Consider the following 14545-nt stretch of genomic DNA (forward strand, 5'->3'; position numbering starts at 1 on the left):
TTCAAATGTGTAAATACGATCCAGCAAATTGATTGCAGCTAGTCATCTGTTTGTAATTTTCCACAATGAGATGGAATGTACATGGAAGGATGTGCCTGTGGTTCCATAAGTAATTTCTTTCACAATATCTCTGTCCCATTAACCTGGAAAGAGGCTTGGAGGCCAGGTGTAATATAAATCAAGACTAAAATTGTTTCTCCCAGTATACACCATCTTGCATTGGAGTGGCTACAGTTCTACTTTGAGATACTCCTCTATTAACTCTTGTGTATTTTATGTCTAAATGTACTGCAGGTGACGCTCTGTGCTCTTCTTGTGTTTGTTTCAGTACTTATGGCAAATTCCGCAATCGGGGAAATGCCACATGTAGTCATATATAGGGTGGCAAACACACTTCCCATTTGGTACTATTTTAATCCATAAACACGTATTTATTACTAGGTGTTTATCTTGTGGAGTAAAATGAGAAAACACAGCTTCTACTTGGTAAGCCTTTCTTGCTAACAAAAACAATGTTTTATTTAGTTTGATGGACAACGTCATTAAATCCAACTTTATCAAATGAATTCACCCTTTTCTTTATTTTTTAGTTGCATTATTGTTAAATAAAAACATTTCACTGTTCTGTCTTTTTTTTATTTATTATAATGGTGGCAATCCTGAAATTGATTTATGGAGCTTATGATAGTTATGCTTGCATTGCAATTATGTTTTTTTTTGTAGATGCTCGAATGAAAGTGCTCACAAAGACTTCAAAAAAGCCGTGGGAGCATGTCGAATTTATTTCCACGCGGAATCGAATCAGTTAGTTATACTGGTAAGGAACTGAATAATGTACAGTGGGCACTGTCTCGGTGGATCTGGAATGTGAAAAATGTTTTTTTTCTATTCTGGGTTTTAATAGTTAACTCTACTTGCTTGGCTTGTCTTTAACATTTTGAAGTTTACTTGTATTTAGGCTAGATGTTTTTGTATCTCCAAGGCAAATGCAACACTGGAATATTTTGAGGCACACTTACTCTTAAAATTTCCATTTTATCCACTGTGTTTCTCCGTTAACTTCTGTATTTAAATCTGCCCACATATGCTGCTTTTACATGGTGTCTGGGTACAGAATTTTGCTACCTTGGTCGCAAAACAGCAATTTGATGGCCACATCAAGGCAATCATTCACACTGTTTTGAAGGTCATGCTTTTTATAATGGTGGCTTCTTAGATTTCATTAACTCTGAATACTTCTGCCTTTGTGTATATGCTGGGGCATTTTTCTTGTGATAATCACTGAAATGTATTATTTCTTGTTTAACATGGACTATAGAGGTCCTTAGCTTGTCTAAAGTGACAGTGAGGTTTCATTGTGAGGTGTATGCCTCTGGGAACAGTTTCCTTTAATATGCATCTGTAACGGAGAAAAAAAGGTTTGAACAGTAATGCTTCTGCTTATAATTTTAAACCTATTTTGGCTTTATAGTTTGGTTTTAAAAGCATTGTTTTTATTTTCTTAAGGAGAAAGAGTACTTTTCTCTACATGACCATTCTTTATGGTGAAAGTCCTTTGTTGTCTCTCCTGGAAGTGTTCTCTATCGTGCATTTGCAGGGAATGCTTTAATATTCATAAGTTTAATGAGGATACCCATAATGGGAAAACTGCTCTTACATGCATTTTCTTCAGTTTATTTTGTGAGCGAACATATTTTTCTAACTGTATTCTCCACAAAACAATATTGTGTTTTATTCTGTGTGAATGACTACTCTCCTAATATTAAGGAAAACACAGAGGCCTGTGTGTTTCTTGCATCTTATGACTTGTTAGCAATTGCACTGTTCAGGAGTGCTGTGCAGGAGCAATCCTGAAAGTGCTTACACAGTAAAATAATTGTTATTACTTCTGTTTCCAGTGGTCTTTGAGAAGCATTGTGATGTATTTACATGTCACAAGGGTGTGGTGGGAAACAGAAGTATAGGTCAGTAATTCAGCCAAGGGGTTAAGAGTGGTCACGTTCGCCCCTATCTGTTTGATGTTTGAGTATATGAGGCGTAGTTGATATTCTGACCATTTAAAGACATTTTGGTGTGGGGAGCAAAGAGATTGAGCTGCCTAGCTTGAAGACTCTCAAACCAGATATTCCGTTCTACTTGAGACTCATTTTTGAAAAAGCACAAACAAGACTGCTAATGCTGGTAATTAAAGGAATCTATAATCTGATGATGGACACAAAAATACCAGATGTGAGGTCAGAGTCGTTCATGCCTTGACTTCTTGATTAATGCCGACCACTAGGACAAGATCCATTGTTTTAGCCAGATCAACCCCCAAATCTGTTTTATAGTATGAAGTAAGGAACCAATAATACAGTTAGCTGCAGATTCCTCACCTTTTGTATCTTTCCAGGAGCCATATGTGCCATATATGAACTGGAATCTCTTGCAATGGCTCCTGAATGCAGGCCAGTCCTGCCATTGGTCTCCGTCATGATTTATTCCTGCATGTGGACATGACTGCATGGAAAAGCATATAGGGGCCAACTTTGTGTCCTGATGTCAGTTCCTCTCTTTCCACACCTTTCAGCAGGGGTCCGGAGCTCCTGTCCTTCAGATTTTCGCACTCCAGTGCTCCAACAACTTTTTGGTTCAGGCTCTGACTCGGAGTCAAAGACAATGGAGATGAGGGGGATTATTTCCCGGTGCATTTTGATGATGATGATGATGATGATGATGATGATGATGATTTATATATAGTCTTGGGGAGGCCAGTATTGTGGACACTCCCCTTGACAGTGGGTGGTGCTCTCTTCATTGCCCACCAATGGAAAAGAATCCCTCCTTTGCTGTAGTAATAAGACAGCAGCAGAGGTATTGGTTTCACAACTGCCATCCAAGAAAGTCAGAACTAACATACTAACACAATTTGCAACCTGGACAAACTGCAGCTGAACTCTTACTTACTGTGAATGAGACCTTGACTGAACCCCTAATGGGTCACTGGTTTGAGCCTTGTTCCTATCCACCAGTGAACAGGAAGATCTTGCAGGTAGTCCCTATGGAGCTTTGGGACAACCTGGCTCAAACCATCCAAGATGGTCAGGATGTCACAAAATATATTATCCATTCTGGGCTGGGCACTACAGATTCTTGGAAAAAGCAGTTGCCACTAGTGTGGTGCTTCGGCAGTACACTTGGATGAGATCCACTGGGTTGTCTGGGCATGTGCAAGGCTCTCTGATAAGCATACTGTTGATGGATCTTGCCTGTTTAGAGAGAAGGCCAATTTAGCTTTGGAACACAAAAAACAAAAAAGCCTGGTCATAGGACTCTGCTTAGGCTGTTCTGCCACTGCAAAACGGCATCCTCAGCAATTTCACCTGTTGCCAGAGGATTGGTGTGCCAGCACTTCCAATGCTTTCTGCCCCTGCATCAGGCACCCCAGTTCTTTCAGGGTGGGGGTGGGGAAAACGCTCTGGCCACCAGGGGCAGCACAGTACTTAGTCCTCGCCCCAGCGACATCAGCCTCTAAACTGCTTTAGTTTGCCATACGGTGAGAGGTAGGATCAGACGTTTCCATGGGTGGCAAAAGATAACATTCAACTGGTATGTCCTTCAGACAACAAAGCATCAAAGCAACAAGCATCTTTCAGAGGAGCACCCTTCCATCTTGCTCAAAGAAGTGCAGGTACTTTTAGTCAAAATGAGCATTAGACAGGGATCCAGTCTTGTAAATAGGGACTGGCTGTTATTCCCACTATTTTCTTATGCCGAAGAAGGATGGAGTCCCATTTTAGCCCTCTAAATACCTTTTTATAGGAGTACAAATTCAAGAGGCTCATGTTGGCCTGGGTTCTGTCTGCCCTGGATTCTGGCGACTGGATGGTAGATGGTGGCTATAGACCTGCAGGGCACCCACTTTCTTATGCCCATCCTGCTGGCACTTAGGTGTTATCTGCAGTTCAAGGTTGGCTAGGAGCATTTTCAATTTGCTATGCTTCATGTTTACTTCACCAATGCCCCTTGAGTGTTCACAAAAGTAATAGCGGTGATAGCCTCAGACCTCCGGATGTTGAGGATTACAGTTTTTCACTCCCTCTCTCAACAACTGGCACTCACCACAGTCAGTCGTAGACTGCCTCGAGAAGACTGTGAACCTCCTGACATTATTGGCGTTCACTATCAATGTCCCAAAGTGTCACCTCATTTCTTCGCCCAGGCTCCTTTTCATTAGAGCCATTTTAGATAGGGTCATATAAGATCTTCCCCTCATAACTAGAAGTCCAAGCCATTTGTTTGGGCTATGATCCCAATGTCTCCTCCTCAGTCCTAGGGTATCGATGCATCTTGCTCATTGACTATGCCAAGGGGCATATGTTGTCTCTGCAGTTGAGCTTGAAGTCTCAGTGGGCCAGCACCAGGAGAACACATCAGATTCCACCAAGGTTTCAGAGGAGACTTCAAAAGATTTGCAGGGATGTCTCCTTGCCTGCAATTGGATCTACTGGGGGCTAATGGTGGTGGTGATTCTTTGCAGCTGGCATGTGGAGGTCATCTGGAAGAGGTGCAGATGGACTATGGTCTCTGGTGGAGTTGCGGGCCCTTCGCCTGCTGCTAAAAGCCTTCCTACTGTCCTTCAAAGGAAGGCTAGTTCAGGTTCTTGCAGAAAACACCACCACTATGTGCTACTGCAACAGGTGGGATAAAATCCTGGTTCCCGTGTCAGGAGGCATTCAGCTTATGAGCTGGCTGGAGCATCAGGGTATTTTTCTGGTCATACACTACCAGTCGGGATCTTTAATCTTCAGGGCAGACAAACACAACCCAAGGTGGCACAGGTAATCTTCTAGCAATGAGGAGAACACTTGCTGTATCCTTATGCCACTGCTGAGAAAATGCAGTGTCAAAATCTTTGCGTCCTGGAGTTCCCAAGAAGTCTGCCTTTTGTAAACTACTTCCGGATAGAGTGGAGCAGGGGACTACTGTATGCCTTTCCGCCACCGTCTCTCCGGCCTGAATTCTGAAGATCAGAAATGACCAGGCCAAGTCATCTTGGTGGCTCCGAAATGAGCATGGGACTTTAGGGCATGAGCATCTGTCCTCTGATCAGGCTACCACTTCAAGAAGATCTTCAGTTGCAGCAGCAGGCCAAGGTCTTGCTCTTGAACCTGTGCTTCCATGAATTGAGATAGAGCGCCAGTAGTTGACTGAGTCTCATTATTGTTGGGTTCTATGTCCGAGGCGGTGGACAGAGTCAAGAAAGAAACTGACGTTGACTTGAGGGTGTAGCACTTGTGTGGCGCCGCCAGGTCAGTCAGATGAGAACGCAAAGCTGTACGGGGTAACCTGCTGATGTGCGGGAGCAATGCAGTTTAAATCTGGATTCAGCCTGGTGCCTGAGGATGTTCTAAAGGTGAGGAATCTGCAATTAAATAGAGTATCCACCCTAATGAGCACTACAGAGGGTAAATAACTTGTTTTCATTTGGAGGAGAAAGTATTATTTTGATTTTCTCTATTAAAGTGTTTGGAGATCCCGCTTATAATTAGATATAGTAAGTGTTGAGGAATTCACTGAAGAATGCCATAGTAGGGAGTAGATCCCAAGCAAGTATCTTTCCTTCTGAGTTTGTACAGGCTGAAAACATACTTAGTATAATGTCATAAATGGCACTGAAATGTGTTTCAATAATATTGTCCTTTGAGTATTGTGCTTAAGATCTTTTGTAGTCCTACATTGATTTAACTGCTTGTGACATGCATGCATGCATGCATTTAAGACAATCTGTTTTGGTCTTACAACCATCTCCTACAGCCATGAGGGCATGAGTGTAACACGTTATAGCTGGTGACTATTATTTATTAATACAGTAAAATGTGTTCTAAACATTTTGGTCATAATGTATTTGCATTTCATAGTCTGGCAGTGAAGCAACAGTGAAGAGAGTGAACATACTAAGTGATATGCACTTACGGAGTATTCGCACAAAAATCATGCTTATGTCAAGAAATGAGGAAGCAACCAAGCATTTAGAGGTATGTTTTCTATTTCTGAGTTGGTTTACAGTTCTTTTCAAAACGTGCAAACATTTCGGATGTTAATGAGAATGGGAGTAATTGCTGCAATGTCAATAAAAAATAGTTTTGTCAAGTTTACATGAGAGGCTTTGATTTACGAATGCATCATAACCGATTATATTTTTAGTAGAGAAAGCCCTCAAGCAGTCTATTTCTGGAATCTGTTTAATCTACAGCTCTTGAGTGCCCCAGTCAGTTCCAATAAGAATGTGGCTCATTGGTAGTCTGATTTGTTCTGAGGTGCAGAGTTGCACCTAGTGAATCCTCGACTCCTTCATGTCGTCAAAGCACTCACTAAACTTCAGTGTGCCCTAAGGAACATCCATCTCCTTTCGCTTCTTATACATGAAGCCACCTTGGAAATGGTACAGGGCAAGAACATTTTAATATACCAATACGCTGATGACACACAGTTGTACCTCAGTGTCTCCAACATTTCAGATCTAATCAGCGTGAAAGAATTAATGTGAAAATATATTAAATGGCTAGTTACCTTCTCCTGCCTGTTAAAATATGGCCTGAAGTTTTTGGGCCTCCAAGGGAATTTCACTTCTCTTCCAGGGGATACTCATTAATAGTCATAAGCACTGAATAGTCCCGCCCACATGCGGGGACCCAGGAACAATAACAAATTATATGCATATACCTACATATATATATACCCGGCAATGGGTGATGTGCACTGACACGTTTCCCCCCGCGAACATTGAGACTGCAGCACACAGGCTGAAGCGGTAAAAGGGGACTTGGAGAGACACTTTGAGGGCATTCCAAAGATTCACCCTGGCACTTCCACCAACTGCAAATCCCATTACCGCCCACCCCATCGGGTTACAAACTCCGATCACCACCTACCTGGGATCCTAGCAATGCATTCTGGGTGTTGGAGTTTGGCGCTACTCGGCAGGCTTCAACCAGGTGGTGAACCATCCACATAGGGGGCGGAGCCGACTTTCTTCTACAAAGAGGGCGGTAGGATTAACCATGATGCAACCATGGAAGCTGCTATGAACATTTTTTGGGCGCTGAGGAAGGCATTTAAAGCCGAAATGCATTCGCCAAACTACCATGTCATTAAAGCTGCTTCCCTGTTGTTCCCCGATGTGGTCTCTGCTCATTTTCGAAAGGAAAGGAGGTCAAGGTGATATATATATATATATATATATATATGTAATATGCATATGTATACATATGCATCCTAAAAACATATTACTAGGCTCAAATATGCCCCAATTGCATTGTAAATCTTTTACATTTGAAATAATAAGAATGCACAAATCATGATATTTCCATGATACAGAAAAAGAAAACTGCTTCCAGTTTGCTTTGAAAACTCAACCTTTATTTTCAAAGGTGAAAAGGCAAGATCATAGAGGCAGATTAGCCTAGAGAGGCTGCATATAGAACAGTTGGAAAAAACTGGCGCTGTGCCTTTAAGACCTCCAGTAACCCCCAGGCTCCCATCATGCACCACAGGTGACAGGTCAGTTCTTTTTTCCGGCTCCTTCTGTGAGGATCCTGGAGCATTGAGCTCGCCAGTTAGTGGTTTTTGTTATCACTATTTGTTGGTTCAAAGTCGAATTTTTTAGTTTCACTCGATGTCTTTAGTACTTGGGGTACTAAATCCTGTTGTTTTTCTGACTTTAGTCTATTTTTTCCTGTCATATTTAATAAGTGCCTGGCCTTTGGAAAAAAAGATGACTAAGTCAGACCAGCACTCTGTCTGTATTACTTGTCTTCCTTCACCTCGCAGGCCAGACCAGTGCTACTACTGCAGCAAGTTTTCAAAAAGAACCCTAGAGAAAGGGAGAAGATTAAGCTACATTCTATGCAGGAGAGCGAAAAGGAAGCAGCAGGTGGCAGAGAAGAACATTCCTCGAAGAAGCCCTCCTCTAAAAAAAGGCTGGAGCGCAAATAAAAAGGTGAGAAGAGAAAACACCGGTCTCACGCCATTGAGGGACAAATCGACGTCCAAAATACCTCTGTGCTCCGAGTCAGTGTCAAAGTTGACGTCGAGGCCTCCTTCGCCGTCAAAGCGAACGACTTCAGGTGAGAAGTCCCATCACTGGCCGAAGTCGACACCACCGCGTAGGCAGGCCAGGTCTGGCTCACCTACGACGTCAGGCGACCGTCGCTCGATATTGACACATCAACGTTGAAGCCCACCTTCGAGAGTGTCCGTGGCGATGTCGAGAACACCACCAACGTCGATAGTGCCATGCGCATAGACGTCGAGCCGAACACCGAACACTGAGGGACTCAACGCCGGTAAGATGCAGCCTCTCTCCAACTACGCGTCAGCACAGGCGATCGCCATCAAGGAGGTCTGCGTCGCTAACAAGGAAGTCGCGACATTCGCCGTCCAGACGCATGGCGTCACCGAGAATGTCGACGGCAAAGAGGTCGACATCGAGACCTCGCATAGCACCATCTGTGCCTAGATGGTCAGGAAGATCATGGTCCAGAACGACGGCGAGAAGGTCGACGTCTGGGAGATCGCAGTCCAGTCACAGGTCTCCTCCTGCCAAGAGACCTAGGGCGACGTCTAGTGACAGCTCGACGCAGAAGGACGTCCAGGTTGTGACCTCCAGGAGTCTCTTCCTCCCCGGGACTCTGGATAGTGCAAGACGCTCTTAAAACCTCACCAGTTCCGGCTGCAGCTAACATCTCCCCGAGATGGCTGGGGAACATAAGGGAGTGGAAGATTCGAAGGATAACAAGACCATCACATACTCCTAGCAGATCCAGATCTCCTATAATACAATCAGTTCACTCTTCTGAGAGACGTGAGTGGCGTACCACTCCGCAGAGGTCACCTGCTTTGAGAAGGCGCACATCACGTTCTCTTAGGAGTTGGGCGTCCAGATCTCGCCGCCGCTCTCCTAAAAGATTAAACAACAGATCTTCTTTGTGGACCTCAGACTCCAGACCAGACCATCGAAGGCAGACTTCTCTCCTACTCTTTCTTCCTCTCCTCCGAGTAGAGTATCACCCATTGATCATATTGTAACCTTCAATGAGGTCTTGTGTAGGTAGGAGGTCTGCAAAGCTTCATGTTGAGATGCCTGCTTCTGCTCCTGCAACGTCAAAATCATCTTCGAAACACTTCATCACAGGTATTCATCTAGGCCTTTGCTTCTCCCCTGAGGCCTGGCCTAATAGAGCCTGCTCTTGAGAAATTCCTGACTCCAGCGTCGGTGGGGGCGGCCCGTCGCGGATTACTAAGAAGTACAAGGCTCCTGAGCAGGACCCACTTTTTCTGAGGGCTGACCCTCCTCCGGACTTGATTATTGTGTCAGCGGCACGGAAGAACCAGACTGGGGCAGTTCGAGGCATGTGGGCTGCTAAATTCATATCTTAGCATTAGATCGCCGCCTAGTGTTGGGCTCGGATGATTGCACATTGTTGTCCTGGAAGAGTCTTCGAAGTATCCTGAGATAGGTGGCTCCTCCCCTGGACTACAGTGCGCATGGGCATCGGCTCCATCCCCAGATTGTTTTTTTCCGCCATTGGGTTCGGATGTGGTCTCGACGTCTTGCTGTCGGAACCAAGTAACACTATCTTTTACCGGCCAAAAGGCCTCGATTTTCTTGCGTCGGTATTGTCTGCGCTCGGTCTCGAGTCTTCCGTCTCTTGAAGCCGGAATAAGCGGAGTTTTCTTCGCTTTCTAAACTTTGAGGCCTTCTCATCGCGACACGACAGCAAGCCTTTACGGACATGGAGCGGAGCCCGTTTAAGTACTGCCCGCTCTGTGGGTCCAAGTACCCACACATCGATCTACACCCCGTGTGTAACAAGTGCCTTTCACCGGACCACGACGACGGCAAGTGCAAGGCCTGTGCACAGTTCCGCTCCAAGAAAACTCTCAAGCTTCGGCGCGCGGTGCGCTTGGAAGCTAGGCAAGCGGCCCCAGATCCGGAGAACATCTTCGGCGACCCGGAAGAAGAGGTCCAGGGTCACCTTCTACAAATCTCCCCATCACAGACGGAGGTCGAGGCGGATCCGGGAGACGACGACGGAGTCGCGGGTCAGGTCCTCGAGTACGTCGAAGAGGTAGGAGACGACGATGAGATTTATGGGGCCGCGGCGGATAGCTCTGCGGACGAGCTCTGCCCCGAAGGTTACGAGGATACCGACCGGGACACGGGATCGCCTATCGGCCTTACCCAGGACCCGTTGCCGCAAGCCACAGCCCCGCCTTCGGGCCCGGCTACGGACTCACTTGCTGGGCACGCTGTTTCGAAACCGAAACTGAAACCGTCGGGGTCGTCAACACCTAAAATGGCCGACCCGAAATCGAAACTGAAACCAAAGGACTCGAGTGTCCCTAAGATGGCTGCCGTGCCTGTGAAGAAGTCGGTGCCCGTCACCCCGTCGGCTCCGTCGACCTCCGGTCCGCAGAAGCCGAGGAAGTCTGTCGATTCCGATGCTCCGAAATCGAAACCGACGCCCGAGGAAGGGGCCCCCAAGAAAGATGGTCGGCACGGATCAGCGGCTCCGGCGCCGTCCAAGCCCGCCAAGGTCGGCTCCAAAGAGGCTACGCCCAAGAAGTCTGCGCCCCGGCCTCAAGATTCGGAGGTGCCGAAGACGGTTTCCGCGCCCAAAACGCACAAGGCCCGCGAGGACGTCGGATCCGAGGGACCGCTCAAAGCATCCTTGTCGGCGACGAAACCCACTGGCAGTGTACCGTCCCCCATTGCGGAGTCACTGCAGAGAATCAGGGAGAAAGCCTTTGCTCCATCGGCTCCGATGCCATCACCGCAGCCGCAAAAGGACGCTCCGGCTAAGCCTTCTGGGAAACTCCTTTTTCTCTTGCCACCTAAGGAGGCGCCGAAAGCGTTTTCGACGAAATCGGCTCCGAAACAGGGTTCCTCGCTGCCTGACCCTCTTCCACGTCGGGTACTCGAATCGGAAGACGATTCAGAGCATTTCATCGATGCTGCCACCGGTAAGCTGACACTCTATAAACGGAAGTTCACTTCGGAGCCGGTGGACCCCTACGTCATCCCGTTGAAAAAGAAGAGGGTGCCCCTTGACGCCTCAGGCCTCACGGAACCGATTCAGCCTCCTCCAAGACGGAGCCCTACTCCCTCCCCAGAACACTCTGTGGGTGAGGAATATGATGAGGATGAACAGTACAATTTCCCTATCGATGAACCTGATGTACAACCAGATTCTTACGACGACACTGGTGACCAGAACACCCAAGGTGTGGGCCAAGACCCGCAGACCTTTAATGCACGTGCATCCCCGACTGAGGACTCAGCAGGATTTCATGCACTAATTGAACGGGCGGCAGCCAATCATGATGTGGACATGCATGCCGACCCGGTTGAGGAAGACTTCCTTTTTGACACCTTTGCCATATCTGAAAGGACAGTAAAGACACTTCCTATGCTGAAAGGTGTTCTCAAACATGCTGGGGACGTTTTTAAGGAGCCTACGAGGGCGAGAGTGGTCAACCCTCGCATTGAAAAGAAGTACAGGCCTGCACCTGCGGACCCCGTCTACATCCGGGGACAATTGCCACTGGACTCTCTTGTGGTTGCCAATGCCAGGAAACGTGCCAACTCCCAGACAACGGGTGAAGCTCCTCCCCCGGATAAGGAGTCCAAAGTGCTTGAGGCAGGAGGCAAAAGAGTGGCTGCACAGGCGGCTAACTTTTGGCGCATCGCAAATACACAGGCGCTCCTGGCGCGTTATGATAGGGCGCACTACGACACCCTAGAACAGGTTATACAACACCTGCCCCCACAGTTCCAAGAAGGCACCAAAATGCTTATTGAGGAAGGAAAGCTAATATCAAACGCAGCCATCAAGTGTGCACTTGACGCTGCGGACACAGCTGCTAGGGCTATCAACACTAGCGTTATGCTGCGAAGACAAGCCTGGCTCCGCATCTCAGGGTTTAAGCAGGATATTCAGACAACAATTCTGAATCAGCCAGTCAATCCTGATAGTCTGTTTGGTCCGGATGTTGACACCACCCTAGAGAAAATAAAGAAGGACACGGAAACTGCTAAGTCTATGGGGGCCCTGCAGTCCCAACAGTTTCGTGGCAGCAATTTTCGTCGCTCAGGTGCACGTGGAGTCACCAGAGGACAGATGGGTCAACAATCCCAGTTCTCCAAAGGTGGGACGCACTCCTCGTTCACTAAACAGAACAAGGGAGGTTATAGGAATAACAGCAACAGAGGTCGCGGCAGAGGAAACAACAGCTCCCGCACCTCTACTCCAAGCAAACAGTGACTTTCTGTCACTGCCCCCCGACCACCTAACACCTGTCGGGGGGAGACTGCAGCGGTTCCTGCCCGTCTGGAGAAACATCACCACAGACAGGTGGGTGCGACAACTAATCCAGTATGGTTATTGCCTAGAGCTGAAATCCACTCCACCCAACATCCCACCGAGGCAAAGGCCTATGTCCGCAGAGCACTTGCACTTATTGCAGCAGGAAGTGGTGGCGATGCTGCAAAAAGGCGCAATCGAGCTCGTGCCGGTGGGGGAGGAAGGCACAGGGGTATATTCCCTGTACTTCCTTATTCCAAAGAAGGACGGTTCTCTCAGGCCCATTCTCGATCTACGTCCCCTCAACCTGTACATACTGTCAGAGCATTTCCATATGCTTACACTGCAGCAGATTCTTCCCTTGCTAAACCAGGGAGATTTCTTAGCGACCTTAGATCTCAAGGATGCTTATTTCCACATTCCACTACACCCGTCACACAGGAAATACCTGAGGTTCACTATTCAAGGCAGGCACTACCAGTTCAAAGTCCTACCCTTCGGAGTCACTACGGCCCCGAGGGTGTTCACCAAGTGTCTAGCGACAGTGGCGGCGCACCTCAGGAGGCAGAATATCCATGTCTACCCCTACCTAGACGACTGGCTCGTACAAGCCAAGTCAGAGCAACAGTGCGCCGCAGACATGTCGACTACAATTCACCTTCTTCACGATCTGGGTTTCTCCCTAAATTACCCAAAATCGCATCTTCAGCCGGCACATGTCCGGCAGTTCCTGGGTGCTACGATCAACACCCTGACAGCCATGGCTCAGCCAAACCAAGTCAGAATCGACAGCATTCAGTCACTGATCCAACGATTCCGACCAAGACACTCCCTGCCAGCGAGAGTGTTCATGCAGTTGATTGGCATGATGGCCTCCTGCATCTTCATAGTCCCTCACGCACGGTTACATATGCGCCCGCTCCAGGAGTGCTTAGCGAATCAGTGGACACAGGCTCGTGGGCAATTGACAGACCTAGTGTTGGTTACCAGTCGGGCATACGACTCTCTGCATTGGTGGACTCCACACAACCTTTGCAAGGGCCGACTGTTCCACGAGCCCGTGCCGCAGATTGTCCTGACAACGGACGCATCTCTCCAGGGCTGGGGAGCACATGTGCTCACTTACACAGTGCAGGGACTATGGACGACGCAGCAACAGAAGATGCACATCAACTATCTGGAACTGAGGGCAATCTTCATGGCGCTCAAGTCCTTCATTGTACATCTGAGCAACAAGGTCGTGCTAGTCCGGACGGACAACATGACCGCGATGTACTACATTCAGAAACAGGGGGGCACCCACTCGCCACAGCTGTCTCATCTGGCTCAGAGCATGTGGAAGTGGGCCATTCAGAGGAACATTTTCCTCATGGCAGAACACCTCCCGGGCAAGGACAATCAGATGGCGGATCTGCTCAGCAGATACAGCCATCAGATGCACGAGTGGGAGATACACCCTTCTGTTCTCCACCCGTTCTTCCAGCAGTGGGGTCATCCGGAGATAGACCTGTTCGCAACAAAGGAGAACGCAAAATGCCGACTCTTTGCCGCCAGGTTCCCTCACCCACAGTCGCAGGGGAATGCGATATGGATGAACTGGTCAGGCAAATTTGCATACGCTTTTCCGCCAGCCCCTCTAATACCGCTGGTCGCAAGAAAGCTAAGGCAGCACTCCATGACTCTCGTCCTGGTTGCTCCAACGTGGGCACGACAAGCTTGGTACACCACGTTCCTCGAACTCTCAGTGGTGCCGCATCAAAGACTGCGCCTCACGCCCAGTCTTTTGACGCAGAACCATGGAGACATTCAGCATCCAGATCCACGACAGCTCAACCTGGCGATCTGGCTCCTGAAGTCCTAGAGTTTGGATACCTTAACCTACCTCCAGAATGCATGAGTATCATCAAGGAGGCGAGGAAACCAACTACTAGAGCATGCTATGCTGCTAAGTGGAAGCGTTTTGTCATCTACTGTACGTCCAATGACATCAACCCACTAGATGCATCTATTCCCAACATCATCTGCTATCTGTTACATCTCTACAAGTGCAATCTGGCGTACACTTCCATTAGGATACATCTCTCAGCCATAGCGGCTTATCTTCAGAACAGGCAGCACCTCTCTGTCTTCAGAGTGCCCGCCATTAAAGCCTTCCTTGAAGGTCTGAAGAGAGTCATTCCCCCAAGAACACCACCAGC

The 14545-nt window shown here is 47.7% G+C and overlaps 1 protein-coding gene across 7 annotated transcripts in view; it reads left to right on the top strand.

Annotated features, from left to right (window-relative positions):
* Positions 1-14545, top strand: part of FXR1 (FMR1 autosomal homolog 1) — a 343266-nt gene that overhangs the window by 138752 nt on the left and 189969 nt on the right. For all 7 annotated transcript variants that reach the window (XM_078665656.1, XM_078665660.1, XM_078665655.1 and 4 more), the window contains exons 6-7: positions 724-817; positions 5901-6017. In XM_078665656.1, coding sequence (XP_078521782.1) covers positions 724-817; positions 5901-6017 — 211 coding nt within the window. The remainder of the gene's footprint in view (positions 1-723; positions 818-5900; positions 6018-14545) is intronic.

This window comes from Lissotriton helveticus, chromosome 11, assembly GCF_964261635.1.
Source record: "Lissotriton helveticus chromosome 11, aLisHel1.1, whole genome shotgun sequence".
Taxonomy (NCBI): Eukaryota; Metazoa; Chordata; class Amphibia; order Caudata; family Salamandridae; genus Lissotriton; species Lissotriton helveticus.